General features: G+C 42.1%; 2 protein-coding genes across 7 annotated transcripts; one reads left to right on the top strand and one right to left on the bottom strand.

Moving 5' to 3' along the window:
- Positions 1-7: 7 nt before the first annotated feature.
- rfx1b (regulatory factor X, 1b (influences HLA class II expression)) lies at positions 8-11,533 on the bottom strand. Of its 5 annotated transcripts, none has more exons than XM_010742024.3 (18): positions 11,383-11,533; positions 9,883-10,258; positions 6,791-6,888; positions 6,591-6,668; positions 5,517-5,587; positions 5,081-5,381; positions 4,784-4,965; positions 4,569-4,688; positions 4,348-4,469; positions 4,085-4,203; positions 3,738-3,841; positions 3,509-3,660; positions 3,295-3,392; positions 2,743-2,892; positions 2,437-2,648; positions 2,154-2,307; positions 2,028-2,073; positions 8-1,944 (listed from the first exon to the last, which is right to left on the bottom strand). In XM_010742024.3, the coding sequence occupies exons 2-18, from the start codon at positions 10,229-10,231 to the stop codon at positions 1,766-1,768; spliced, it is 2,535 nt and encodes an 844-aa protein (XP_010740326.3). In that variant the 5' UTR covers positions 10,232-10,258; positions 11,383-11,533; the 3' UTR covers positions 8-1,765. The 5 variants fall into 5 exon arrangements, with proteins under 5 accessions (XP_010740326.3, XP_010740325.3, XP_027138257.1 ...); XM_010742023.3 differs by having other exon boundaries at positions 6,591-6,671; XM_027282456.1 differs by lacking the exon at positions 11,383-11,533 and adding an exon at positions 11,188-11,296 and having other exon boundaries at positions 6,591-6,671.
- On the top strand, positions 10,274-13,063 carry rln3b (relaxin 3b). 2 transcript variants are annotated; one of them, XM_027282459.1, is made up of 4 exons: positions 10,274-10,794; positions 11,902-12,046; positions 12,147-12,493; positions 12,587-13,063. In XM_027282459.1, the coding sequence occupies exons 3-4, from the start codon at positions 12,229-12,231 to the stop codon at positions 12,865-12,867; spliced, it is 546 nt and encodes a 181-aa protein (XP_027138260.1). In that variant the 5' UTR covers positions 10,274-10,794; positions 11,902-12,046; positions 12,147-12,228; the 3' UTR covers positions 12,868-13,063. The 2 variants fall into 2 exon arrangements, with proteins under 2 accessions (XP_027138260.1, XP_010740324.2); XM_010742022.3 differs by lacking the exon at positions 10,274-10,794 and adding an exon at positions 11,479-11,606.
- The last annotated feature ends 1,417 nt before the right edge of the window (positions 13,064-14,480 follow it).

The raw sequence follows: 14,480 nt of genomic DNA on the forward strand, positions 1-14,480 counted from the left end.
GCACAAGTTTTGAGAGCAATTACATCCTTTTAGTTAACAATGAGAATAAAGCTACAAACGTTGATCACAGAATTGAGTACAAAGGTCTTCAGAAGAACATCAAGAGGACCTTTTTTATAAAAGGTTCAGCAGCACAAGCTAAGGACAGTTTGTTTTCTTATAATAGTGACATGGCAGTAAGCAGTTGATTTTAAGTTTCAAGTCAGAATTTGTAAATATACCCTTGTTCTCGATTTAGTGCTCTTTGGTGGGATCTGGGTAGTCAGACCATACTGAAGGACATCCCACTACAACCATTTTAATTTCTATTTTGTCTCCTTTCAGCCTGTAAACACTCAGTAAAGTCAACATCTGCACATGCCGCATGAGAGGCTGCTGGTTGAGCATGTGCTCTTTGGAAAGGGTTCATCTAGAAAGTCACAAGATTTACATGCTTGGTCCATCATCATCATCATCATCATCATCACAATAAAAATATAGCTCAATAATCTGGATGGTGGACATACCACGACATATTTCTTAAGGCAATAATGGTTAAACAACATACAAATAGTTTGGATATATGACAGTGTTCACAAAAGGTACATAATATAGGTTATCTACAAAATGTTCAACATTGATACCCAGAAAATAAACATCTACTTTTACACTACAAAAAACTTTGAGATCGCTGTAGCTGTACATCTAACTGGCACAAAGGTTGCCATGGATACAGTGTAGTAAGTGCTGCTTGATTGGGTGGGATAAGCTTTGGCCTTGTCCTGTGGCCCGTTCAGGTTGCACTGCATCTATGAAGGTTTGTGTGGTGGGGTAGCGCTTGAGCCATCTGTCCAGACTGTGTGTGTGTGTGTGTGCGTGTAAAAGAGACATTATGAGCTTGAAAGAATGGATGGATAAAAAGGATGGATGGATGAGGTACAGCAAACTGAGCAGAATCATCACAACGAGGCTTGACTGTCACCATCTCCGATTTGTTTTTCTTTTCTTTTTTTTCCCCACAGCTAATAAAAGTTCATGACAACACCAAGACTACTTCACAGGACCTTCATTTATTAATCCACCGACACAGAATATATAGAATACAAGCTTTTTTTCAAGCTAGAAATCTCTCAAAGGCACAGGGTATCAGTTAATTGGCCAAATTCACAAGGAAAAGACAAAAGCAAAATATGGCATCCACAAATAGCTGTTAATCAACATCCACGTGCCAACAAAAATCTATGGTGCAGTATCATTCCAGATGCTACTCTGAGGTTTAAAAAAAAAAAATGTATATTTCAGACAATGCCATTCATTAAAGTCCAGCTCCCCTGCATAGTCATTGTTTTTAAAAGGCAAGGTGAGTGATATTTTTGAGTATAGAGTACAATGAAAAACACTGGAGTCTTATCATCTCTCCACAGCAATAAGGTCAGTGGTTAAGGCGGGGCAGGAGGGATTCAAGAATACTTAGTGGCTACTGACATCCAGCCACTGGATGGACAGGGAAGGCACAGGGAGCAAGGAAAGGGCCGTAAATGATCAGGAGAAGGCAAAGAGAAAAAGAATGGTGGCACAAAAGTACATGATAAAAAATTGGCAATTAGGCTCTGCCACTTTCTCACATGCTTGCAACACACACACACACACACACACACTCACATAATCTGTTTGCAAACCAGAAGCGTACACAGGATGACAGAATGGGATGACATGATATTAAACTTAAAGCAAAAATGCGTGTAAAGTAAGTGTGTGTGTGTGTCATAAGTATACAAATGAATGACTAAGTTGGTGTGCTGTGCGTCTCAGTCAGACTGTGCAGATTTAAACTCGTCCTGGGCTGCTTGGCAGGCGGCTCCATCGGCTCCTTCTCCTCGTCGACCGCACTCAGAGAGCTGGACTGCAGCACCAGATCTCCAGTCTCGTCCTCGCTCTCCTCTTCCTCATCGTCCTCTTCTTCTTCTGATGAACAAAAGCAGTGACGTGATATTAAGCGTCCTGCCAACAAACTAAAGTATTTGTGAGGAGAACAACACTGAATTTACCTTTCTCCAGGTCTGGAGAGATCCGGCTCTTGATGGTGCTGGCAAACTGCAACACAGAGCACAGACTGGATATTTAGAAACGTGCAGAGTGAAGCTAAATGAGTGGTTGTATGTGCAGACACGTACTTCTCCCATGACCGCAATGGGCGTCACTCCTTTAGCCAGGGCTACCCTGTGTTCTATCAGGTAGTACATGTACTCATCATACAGCAAACGGATCAGGTGAAAAGAGCCAAAACTGGCAGCGCTGCGCAGAGTGAGGTCCCGGATTACCATAGAGCTGGTGAGAAAGCGTGGAGATATATAAACTTGACCATAAAATTAAATGTTCTCTCATATATATATATATATATATATATATCTTATATTAAATATATATTTTTTTTAAATCACATTTTTCATTTCTCACCTGTAGAAGGACCAGTTGAGCAGGAAGACCTTGGCAGCCTTCGGCAGGGCGACAGGGTTGTGTTCGTAGGGTTTTAGTGCCTGAGAGACAACACTGTCCAGCCAGGTAGCCCACTGCTCCAGAGAGTTTTGCTGCTGCAGAGTCATTTTAAAGTCCTGCTCCAGCCGCTGTACAACACGGTCTTCACACTGACACACCCAGGATGCCTGCTCCTGAGGGGGACACAGGCGGACAGTGTCAGGGTGCTGCTCTCTTTCCCCTAAAACAGGAATTTACATCAACAGACTGGAAGACGGTAGTACAAACCTGTACGTTAGTGAAATCAACCCGGTTGAGGTCTGAGAGCATCTGGTTGATCTGGGCAGAGTTCTGGAGGACGGCACGGGCTGCCTGGGCAAGGTGGTTCAAGCTGGTGTAGCGGCGCAGCGTCTGAGAGAAGGAGCCTACACACACAACCTGAAGGAAAGACGGAGGAGACAAAATAAGATGGCGCATGTTGTGTCGGTTCACACTGAAGTAAAGCGCACCTTGTGTCACAAGCGGGCTGCACCAAAAATCATGTTACTGCATCAAGACACGCCAAAAAGAACCCATCAAATATAATAAAAAAATAAAATGAATTGTTGTCTGGGGTGTTGTTTAGCTCAGTTGCTAGAGCATCTGTGCCATGTACAAAGGCTCAGTCCTTGCCGCAGTGGCCCAGGGTTGGAATCTGACCTGAGGCCCTTTGCTGCATGTCATTCCCCATCCCTCTCTCCCCACGTTCCTGTCACTCTTCAGCTGTCTCTATACAAAAAAAGCTTGAAAAAGGCCAAAAAATATATATCTTTAAAAATAAATAAATTGTCATACAAATACCTTTATGCGAACCATCTCTTCTGGGATATTCATCATGGCGCCTGTTAACCAATTCTCCAGACTCTTGGCAAAGTTCCGGATGGCCTGAGTTAAGGCACCTGGGGCAGGGATAATGGTGATGTAAAGAGGAGAAAGGGGTTGAATTTACATTTAAACATGCCCCTAGATTCAAAAATCAATATTGCAGGGCTCCTATAGGCCTAATTTAACTTACTAGGGATGGGTCTCAGTACATCAGGGATGAGCATCTCCACCAGAGTCTGGTACAGCAGGTTGTCGCACTCCTTCGTCCAGTGCAGCACCGGCTCGTACTTGCACAGCACCACCAGGCACGATTTGGGCAGACGCTTCTCAGACTCGTTGTGCCTGGAGGAGAAGACAAACCATTCATACTCATATATGAGACGTGTGTGTGTGTGTGTGTGTGTGTTTGCAATGCTTACAGGTTGAGTGACTCTGCGTCACTGCTCTGGCTGAACCTCCAGAAGGATTTCCACAGTGTCTCCACAAGAGTGAACTGAAGGTTGACCATCACGTCCAGAATGGCCTGTGGAGATCAGATATAATACCACAGAGGCGTCTACACCGTTTCCACACTTCTGGTGTCATGAAACAGGAAATAATGTTTTCATTCACTTGGTGTTTTAAAGAAATAAACACTTTAACAGCGTTAACATCACATAGCTGGCTGTTTTAAAAGCTAGGTATTAACAGCAACAACACTGTGTAGCTGTGTACAAGGACACCGAACAAAGTCTATTACAATCACTGTGTGTCCATGACTGCCTACCTCACAGTGTTCTCTGTAGAGAGTCTGAAAGGCCTTGAGGTGTTCTATAAGGATCCCATCCGGCAGAGTTCGATCTTGCAGATCAACATCCACAAAGTCTGGCAGTGGCCTTGATGCTTCTACATAAACCGAGATACAGAGGGAACACAGAATAATATCTTCAGTTACGTGCGCAGGACTTACACTTGTTTCAAATTCATTTAATAGGCTGTGTATTGTGAGGATAAATGCTGAACATCTCGCAGAGTGCAGGTGTTGCTCACCCAGAAACTGCTGATACTGTTGCACCTGTGCAGAAATATCGCAGAGTGCCGTGCCCTGCTGCTGACCCAGCCCACCTGATGTCCCATTGGTGATCCCCTGGGTCTTCTGAACTGGTTTTATCCTATTGGACAGAGATCAATTACATCAATCGCAATTACATGAGTTGCACTTACACTCATCATTTCTGGGACTCTAAAAAGCATTTGCCATGTGTAGATACCTGTTTTTCTGTGAGAAAGGCTGCTGCCTCATCGCCATGTGCTGTTGTTCATCCATCAGTCTGAGCAGAGGGGAACCAGATTTGATCCTCAGACCATAGTAGTGGTACTTTGAGTTCCCTCTGAAAGACACACACAAAAAGACTTCTGACAATGCCCTGAGATACTCGTCGAGCAAAATCAATACGAGGGTGTGTGTGCGCATGCGTCCATATACCTGGTCCCTAATCTCCGTGTACGCAACCCCATGAAGACAGATCTTATGAGTTTGCCAAAGGATGCAGCATTAACAGGCTCTAGTTTCTGCTCCTGACAGTGCAGCAGGTAGTGGTAGTAGAGGGTGCAGCGAGGCAAACTCACCCCCTCTGCCCCCTCGTAGTTGTCGCACAGCCACTGCACCTGGAGAAGATGGACGATCACAGAGTTTAATTTTCTGAACTTTCACGTCTTAGATCATAACCAACATACTGAACAGAAGTCTAACTTTAAATTCACTTTGACTTTGAGTACTCACCGTAGCAGGTGGGGCACGAGAGTTAGGGCTGGAATAACTCTGTCCTCCTCCTCCTCCTCCTCCTGCTCCTGCTCCTCCTCCCCCTCCTAACACATAACCTCCCTGAATGACATAGCCCCCTCCGCCCGCAGCAGCTCCTCCGCTATTTGCTCCTGCTGTTGCCACAGAAACCGACTGCGAGGTCACAGAGCCAGTGATGTCTGACTCAGAGCTGGGTGTGGCCTCGTAGTAGGTGGAAGAGGAGGCGGGAGGGGTCTGGGAGTAGAGGGGTGAGTCGGAGAACGGGTAGCTGCTCGATCGACTAGAGAGGAAAAGGCGCACACACACACACACACACACACATATGTATAATAGATGAACAACAGGTACAGTTCTGTGTGTGGGCGTGTCTATCAGATATGAAACATGCATACAAAACAGGCTCCTTTTTACTCACATGGTGGATGTGGTAAAAGTCGTGTCGCCTCCTCCATCCACATACACCTGGCCAGAGTACACATGCTCCACCTGCAAAACCGAGAGGAGGGTTAAAGCAGCATTCAGTGATTTTTCTGGTCACGTTCAGGCAACACAACAAGCTGTGAACTAAACATTGACATATTATTACAGTACCACTTACAGATGTTTGATGACAGCAAACATTAACATTAGCGTTACTTATTTGGAAACGTGTCCATCTGATGAATGTCAGTCCATTATCCATTCCCCTTTTGGTTCTGTTTCTGGTCTCCACCAACTCTTGGGCTTTATAGCTGCTAAATATCCATGGGTTAGTTACTAGCTTTGTCTGTATATTATGTACACAGCAGGTATAATGTGTTTTTAGAGCTTTGTGGCTGAAAACAGTCTGCAACAACAGATCAGAGTGATGATGTTGGTGGCTGAAAGAGTTGGGCATTAATTCATTAATTAATTCTCTCTCATTACTTTTACATCAAAATTAGAACAGCTCCATCTGTAGTGCCTTTCAAACAAGTGAAACTTGATGAGTATCGACCAATTTTCTTTTAATACTATTCACAACACAGCGTGTATACTGTGCCCCATATCTGGGTCAAGAGGGATTTTGTTCAGAGGAGCAGCAGAGTTGGAAACCTGTTTGACAGCTCACCATCATTACTGTTATACGTGAATGGAAGCCAAGTGGTAGGATTGCAGTCTGCCATTCAATATGACTGCAGAGGTGGTTCAAAAACAGCCCATTCATTCACACACACACACACACACACACGCACACACACACACACACAGGTAAACAACTCGACCTGCAGAGTTCAGTGTTACATCACAGACAGCCTGAGAAGTCGTGATGAGGGTGAGCGATGAGCACGAGGGAACGAAAGGGGAGCAATGTGATAAAGACACCCATCCCTCTCTTTCCATGTGCCCGTAACACTGGACAACTGCATCACTAATGCACGTTACAGCTGCATTTTTAACTGAATGTGCTTATTGTATATTATCCTACATGATGAGAGGAAATGTGCTGCATGTCTGGATGTCTGTTTACCTCCGGGTTAATGTGAACAGACTGGAGGTTGTTGATGTGGCCAGTCTGAATCCTCTTGGCTGCCTGCAACACTGATCTCTGCTGGTGAGTAGAACCACAGTGACAGATAAAAGTTTGGGTGCTCAACCATTCGATGTGACTTTCTTCTAAATGGTCCAAAAAAAAAAAAAAAAGAATCATACGGTTTGTGCGCATCTTACCTGCTGGGTGGTCTGCACTGGTTGGACCACCTGAGTAGGGACACCAGGGGCAGGTGGGCTGGAGTCTGACAGACTGTCGTTGGAGTGAACAGAGCCCTCTAGGGATGGCAGAGGGAGGGTGGGGGAGAGAGGTTTCATCAGATGATTGAACAAACATCAACAGAAAAGCCAGCCACCACTACCGCATGTTCAGTACTCACGACATACTGCTTCCAAATTGTAATAACAGCCACCACAGAACATCCTGGAACTAAGTTTTTTTTTTCCAGTTCAGCTGAGGAGAGACTGATAGTCAGGAGGAAAAATAATGTGTGCCTGTCCAACTGTCCTTTCACCCTTATATCTTGCATGCAGAAGGACAGCCTTGGACAGCTAATCTCCCCAGATGGAGAGAGAAATCACTCCATCTTGTAAACATGCAGATCAGATGAGAGAGGGAAATGAGAGATACATGAGGGATGATGGATAGAAGGAGAAAACAAGAGTATGGAGGGTGGGCGAGGGAGAAGGTGATATTTACTTCCTTGTACCTGTCCAGGTCTCTTAGTTCAACCTGGGTAAACGGCTGTAAACATACCCGTAGTTACACTCGAGCCAGCACGACCCACTACTTATTTTACATTACCATAACTGATGGAAAATGATAACCAGTCTCTCCTCAAATGTTTCAACTCTTAGCTGTTCCTTCCCAGAGTTCGAAAAACTTCTGAACAACTTTACACTTTGAACAATTTAAGAGTAATGAATGCTTAATAAATACATTACCATTAAAGGTTACATGCTGACTGCGGGGAAAAACTAATTACAATAATTACAGTACAAAATAATAAAGGCAATGTCGGTCTGTGCGAGCCATTCTGGTCCGTGACTTTGTTCAGATTTATCTTGAGGGCAGAGTACAAACTGTTACATGTCTATGTAACAACCAAGTCTTGTTGATTAAACAGGTATATTTTACAGTTTTCATCACTTGTAGTGTATGTAGCACTGAAACTGTTAGATGATTAGTTAACTGACAGAAAACATTTGTTGGATACAGAAGCAAAAAAGCTATGTTAAGACATCAATATGGGCTGAAGTAAACTGTGATGGACACATTTTTAACACAATATAGGCAAAATAATAAATCGATTAATTAATATGACAACAAGATATGCTTATCGAAAATGAACATAATCATAGTTTTAGCCATAACTGTATATTAAACTTTTATTATTCATGTTATTGTTATCATTTTTACTAGTTTAGTGTGCAGATGAAACACTAGATTGTGTTGTAAGAAAATCAAACATTTTTCAAGTAATATTATGAAATTCGAGCATAATCCTAACCTTGAAAATACAACAGTCAAAATCAAGCATTTGTATGAACACTCTTTCATTCTCATTTATATAATACCTCATGTTTTGTTGTTTTGTTTGTTTTAGTTATCATTTAGTCAATAAAATATAATGAAACTAGTAAAAAACACTTATTTAAAGTTCCCAGAGCCCATGGTGGTGATAAAATTTACTCATTATGTCCAAACAACAGTCCAAAACCTAAAGCTATTCATTTTAAAATTATAGGAAAGCAGAAAGTCCTCACTTTTGAGAACCATAAACCAGATTTTATATATTTTTTTCTCTTTTCTTTTCTTGATAAGTGACTTGAAAATCAATATACTTAACAGTTACTGGATGAATTGTTTTGGCACAATTCGATACCACTTTGGTTCCATTTTTACACCAATAGTATGGTTCGTGTTGCTTACTAAAACCTTGTCTATACGTATAGTTGTACTGTATTCAATTGAAATCTGTGCTGAGTAGAAGTCAGCTCTTTTTTTACTGCAGTCCATCTTCAACATATGAGGGAATGCCAATTTTAATAAACATAGTTATTCAGCTAACTTCATGAGAATTTGACAAGCCTCGGGCCTTGTGTCTCTTCTCTGGGTGTGAGTGCACAGTGTTACTTGATACTAGCAGGCAAAAAGATCTACGAATAGACGGCCCTAAAATAAACATACAGGGAGACACCAATGTTAGTGTCAGCTCTCTTTCATGTCCACTAGTTAACACATAACAAGTGATTTCGTTATGGCTGAGCAATCGTTTTTTAAATTCAGGAAACATTTTGAAAAATCAGCAAATTAATTTACTTTAATATGTGAAAAAAGGCCAATGGTCTGACATGTAAGCACACATTACATTAGCTGTCATAGATACTAACTCAGGATCACTGCAGGAATTGCAAACCTGTTGCCATGTTGATGGAACATGATTGAAAATACCACCAACTCTCTATAACAGCAAAAGCAGCACAGTAGAAGTGAAGTCTGGTCTCATCCATCAGCTCCCACGTTTGGGACTACGCAGCCTAGCAACCGAGTCCATCAGCTTATTTTGTCCTCATAATGTATGCACTACCCAACCAGACAGGCAAACTCTACATCAGTGGTTTTTCGATCCTGATGGGACTCAGATCTCTGCTTCTCTTTATTCTAGCTACACCTACAACTTACATGACCAAGAAACAGTGAATTAACAAACACAATAACTAGTAACTGTTATATGTAGATTGTTATGTACAAATGTAATTCCTAAAATGTCTGTGGATATCAGTGGAATGTGTTCTTTGGGGCTGCAGCTACTGATCACCAACTCCAAACTTTACACAAATCTAGGCACAATAGGGACCATGAACCAGATCATATTTAGGTTTTTACGCTTCATAAATGACTTGAACAATTACTGGATTAATTGTTTCGGCACCATTTTTTTTTTACAGCACTAGTCAAAAAATGCAAGAAATCTTAAGACGGCACGATGGGCGACAAAGACAAGCATTCGTCATCATTTTAAAGACGTATAAATTAGATATATTATGTATAGAAAAAATTTGCACACGGCTCTCGTCTGCACTGTTTGAGAGTCTCCAACCAGGATACAGCCTGTTGCTCACGCCTTAGAAACAGACATGCAGAAATAAACTGAAGCTTGCTCAGTCTGCATGTCATATCATGCCCTCCTGCTGCCTGCGTGAGCTACAAAGTGAGCATTAAGTATGTGGACAGTATGTATTATGTAGGTATATTATATGTCTCTCACCTGTAACAGTTACTATGATGTACTGGGGTGAGTTGCCCTGACCATTACTCTTCTGGACTGCAGAGTGCTGGATTTCAGGGTTTACATAGTGCTGCGTGGGAGTGGTCAGAACCACTGCCTTCTGGCTCTGGGCCTGGGTGGGCGGTGCTTGAGAACAAAGTGCATCCTGTCCCGTTTTGGAGGAGGTGGCTGATTGGTTCGCTGATGCAATGGTTCCAGAAGTTGGTGGGATCTCCGGCAAGAAGTGTGCAGTCTTTGCCGATGAGGGTGTGGTGGCAGCAGGTGTTGCTATGGTTACCGTGTTGGCCTGCTGAGGCTGAAGGTCCTCTGAGTATCCAGAAGTTGCCATGGCAACCCTTGCTTTGTGTAACTAGTTCTGTTGATAAAAAAAAGAAAGAAAAGGAGAGAGGGTACTCATTAATTAAATTGGCAACAAGGCAACACACTTGTTAGAATATAATTTCTCCGATCTTTGCTTTGGTTACACAGACTTTGTGTGTGCGTACACGTGTGTGTGTGTGTGTGTAACATAAACCAAAGGAGGAAGTAAGGCTTTTGTCTGACTGATACTAAGCAGTAGTCTAGAGCTTTTCCTGTTTGGTGCAGTATGAAACACTGTCTGACCTTAAGCACCATAAATAAAGCAATGGATTACATTTCCAAAACAAGGTAAACACGTTGTGATCGTGGCGTTTCAGGTGAAATAAAAACAACTTTGTTGTACAATCCCAGATATTACCACGTGTAACGTTAAATAAACTCATATTCATCCTGAGAGCCTGACTGTCAGTCAGGACTTTAGGGCCATCCCACTGGAAGATAAGCCACTCCTGCGCAAACCAACACGGCAAACAAGACAATCAGATGATCATCAGCACACCGTGTCCACGGGAGTGACCTGCTGAATCCAATGTCAGAGCAAAAACTTTTTTTTCAAAGTCACAAAAATATTATGAAACATAGTACGCTAATATCACAGCCTGTAGCACTTATATACGACTCAGCTGCGGGAGCGGTTTCTGAGCCTTTTCCGTATCTAATGTTTCTGGAATAGCTTGCTTGAAAAGTGAGTTGAGAAAGCGAGAGTGATAGCTTCCCCCGCTAGCAGCTCACGTTGAGTTGTGACGTTAAAGCCAGCTCGTCGCTAATTACTCTTGTTAGACACTCTATAAATCTACGACCACGCCACCAATCACGTGTCAATAGAGATTCACCGTAACCGAAACCGTAAAAAAAACAACCTGAACAGTGGAACAAATTAGCAAAAAAAAAAAAAAAAAAAGTACGATTGGCACTACAACACACCCGCCATCTTGTGCTCTTATCAAAGATCTGACATCGCCATAACAACCGTCTGCGTTTGGAAAGAAGCTAGCAACCAGTTTCATCACCGACACACTCGACCAATTTCACGGCAACGCTGACGACTGTACAAACAAGCACACGTATATAATTAAGACAGAATTAAAAGATAATTCTCATATATTTTACTTCTTTCACCTCTAGTTTATCCCAGTATTGTCCTTTTTTAGTCGTTCAAGTTTTTTTTCCTTAGATTTAGGTTGTTATTGTTGACTCCCGTTGCTTGGTTCTTGTCGCCAGGACTACCGTGACTATGGCGCCTTGCCTTCACCGGGGCAACTGTTGCTACCCTCTCGTCATCGCCCCGCCCTACGCTAGACGCCGATTGGCTGACTTGGGAGGTGGTCTCTGCGTCATGTAAAGTAACTGAACATTGATTGGTTGACAGGCGCTGTCTGTCACTTTCTCCAGTCAAATGACCACTTTTTATGTTACTTTTTGGATTGATCAGAATGTCAAGCAGATAGATGGAAAATGATGGAATGTCATGTAATTTAATTCATCCACGTCAAATGCTGCTGCCACTGCTTATCTCTGCTTCCTCTATTGACTCATATAAACAATTAATATTGTCAGAAGTTCACAACTGATTAGAGTCACTGCTGTATCTGAAATCTCTCTGTGGTGTGTGCATGTATGTGTGTGTGTCACTTGTAGTAAACACCTAGTTATCCTTGAGGTGAATGGATAGTGATCTCCATCCAGTGCACGGCAGAGCAGACACTGAGACGGAGATTATGCTGGTGACACACAACACAACCTAACTGATGTGAGGGACAGAAAGGCCAGCAAAAGGTCACAGGTGATGAGATAGCCAAGAGCTCTGTTGACATTACCTCTGCCATCACTCGCTACTTAATCACAACTTTTCTTTTTCTCATTGTGCATTGTTGCCCCTAAAGGTCTCTGGTCTTATCTCTGGGCATGACGAAGAGTGGAGGTGAGTTGAGGTTCTTCTCCGAGATGCTGAGGCCTATATAAGGTATGCACTGTCCACCGAGAAACACAAACTACACAGACACCTCAAGCATTTTCCAGCTTTTGAGACACCCACAGCATCTTTTTACTCTCACCATGTGGAAGGCAGCACTCTTGACTCTGGGCTTGTTGGTGGCATTGGTAGACAGGGTGCGGTCCAATGACGGCCATCCCTCTTTTTATGGGGTGAAACTGTGTGGAAGAGAGTTCATACGAGCTGTCATCTTTACCTGTGGTGGTTCACGCTGGAGGAGGAGTGTGGGAGACTCAGGTAAGAGTGTGTGTGAGACTATGGAAGTTTTATTTTTATGATGTGCCCCATTTGTAACATTGAGAGATGTACCCTTGCTTTTTTTAAAATCAGCTCTTATGGGAGAAGAGGCCTTTGACCCATGGAACACAAATCCCATCCCTCAACTTAACAGTGAGCAGGATCCTGAAGAGTCCCAAGCATGGAGAGATCAAACATCAAAAGTTGCATCTGTGGCTGCCGGATTCAGTCGCTCAGCTCGCTCGCCAATCTCAGAGGAGGTGCTTGAAGCCCTACGGAGTGCAGATAGGAAAGGACGAGATGTAGTGGTCGGACTATCCAACGCCTGCTGCAAGTGGGGCTGTAGCAAAAGTGAAATCAGCTCTCTGTGCTGAACCTTGTCTCTTAAATATACATCCTGTCCTGTCACTAATGCAGAGCTCTACTCTTTTCCTATGTGAGTCCTTCGTTTGTTCACACTTAAAATTCTACATGCCATCCAACTCATCGTTCATGTGTTGACTATTGATGCAGGAATGTGACTGTGTGTGTACTAAAAAAATAATCTATATGTTTAATAAAGCTTTGTGTACTTGGTACGAAAGTCTCTGTTCCTCTTACAAGAAAGATACTAAAATGATGTTTCATGCTGTTAGAACACTTCCACTTTTCCAAAGCCTTGCTATAGAAATACAGTTTTGAGGATTTCGAAATGAAAGGAAGTGGTGACTGTTGTTACTCACTGCAATATCTGCTTTCAGTGATTCTACAGGAATTAGACCAGGGGAGTCCAACTCATTTTAGTTTATAAACCACGTACAGCCCAATTTGATCTCAAGAGGGCCAGAGCAATAAAACCGTTACATAATAAAATATAAACACTATGTCTTTTAGTGTAAAAAGGTACAAGTGGAGGAGATGTCTAAAGAAAAATAAGTTAATTTCAACAATATGTTGCACATATTCACTCAGTCTTCTAATGTATTGTACAATTTAGAGATCACTGTGGATCTACAAAGGCACAAAATGTTTAGTCACATGTTTTTGGGACTGAGCAAGAATGATATAGTATTGTACTTCTTTATTTGTCAAGGACAAATCAGGAATAGCATGGAAATGCATTTTATCAACAAACAAAAAAAATGAGTAGACTTGTATTCAGTACACTTTTATACATAAGAGGGCCATAATATTAGAAATACCTTTCAATATAATGCGGTCCTGTACAACATCAACACCCACTAAGACAAGTAAAATTAATACCTCTCTGACTGTGTCAACAAAAACTAGAACATTATACGCTTTGTAAAAGTAGACTTTTATGGTAGAGTTGTTGCACTGGATAACATTGGATTGTACAAGTGTACCTAATGTGAAGTGGCCAGTCAGTGTATTTACAAGCACTGAAATCTAGTTCAATATGGCTGCCTCTGTGAAGCCTATTAATGTTGGACTTTGTTTTTTTTATTTCAGGGTGTTTATGGGAATGTTCACATCCTCCTATCAGAGATGAAATATCACAGACATGCTGATACACATAGTCATATAAAATGAGCTTGACAAGCTTCACAGTGGTGGTTACTGTTATCAGTTTTACTAGTGTTTTTGATATCGTGTCCACATCCTGTAACAGTTCACACAGGTCAGTTATACAGTAGATAATGGAAATGTAAATTTGAATCTGACACCATCTGGTGGTCAGAAATGAATCGTAACATAAAACAATGCATGACTGGTTTATTTTACATATCAAAAACATATATGTAATATGTTAGGGACAATACTGTATTTCTCTCTATCTATACATGAACACATTTACTATCGTAAACGTATAGGCTATTTCTAAACATAACTCCATTTATTCACACCTGTCACATCCATAAATACATATACACCCACCGGCCATCTAACCAGGCACAACCCCTGCCACATACTGTATGGGGATTACATAGGGTCAAGCATATGTCCTAAGGTCACTGTAGGGATAGTGTTAAATCCTTGATTGTTA

Source organism: Larimichthys crocea, chromosome X, assembly GCF_000972845.2.
Source record: "Larimichthys crocea isolate SSNF chromosome X, L_crocea_2.0, whole genome shotgun sequence".
Classification (NCBI taxonomy): Eukaryota; Metazoa; Chordata; class Actinopteri; family Sciaenidae; genus Larimichthys; species Larimichthys crocea.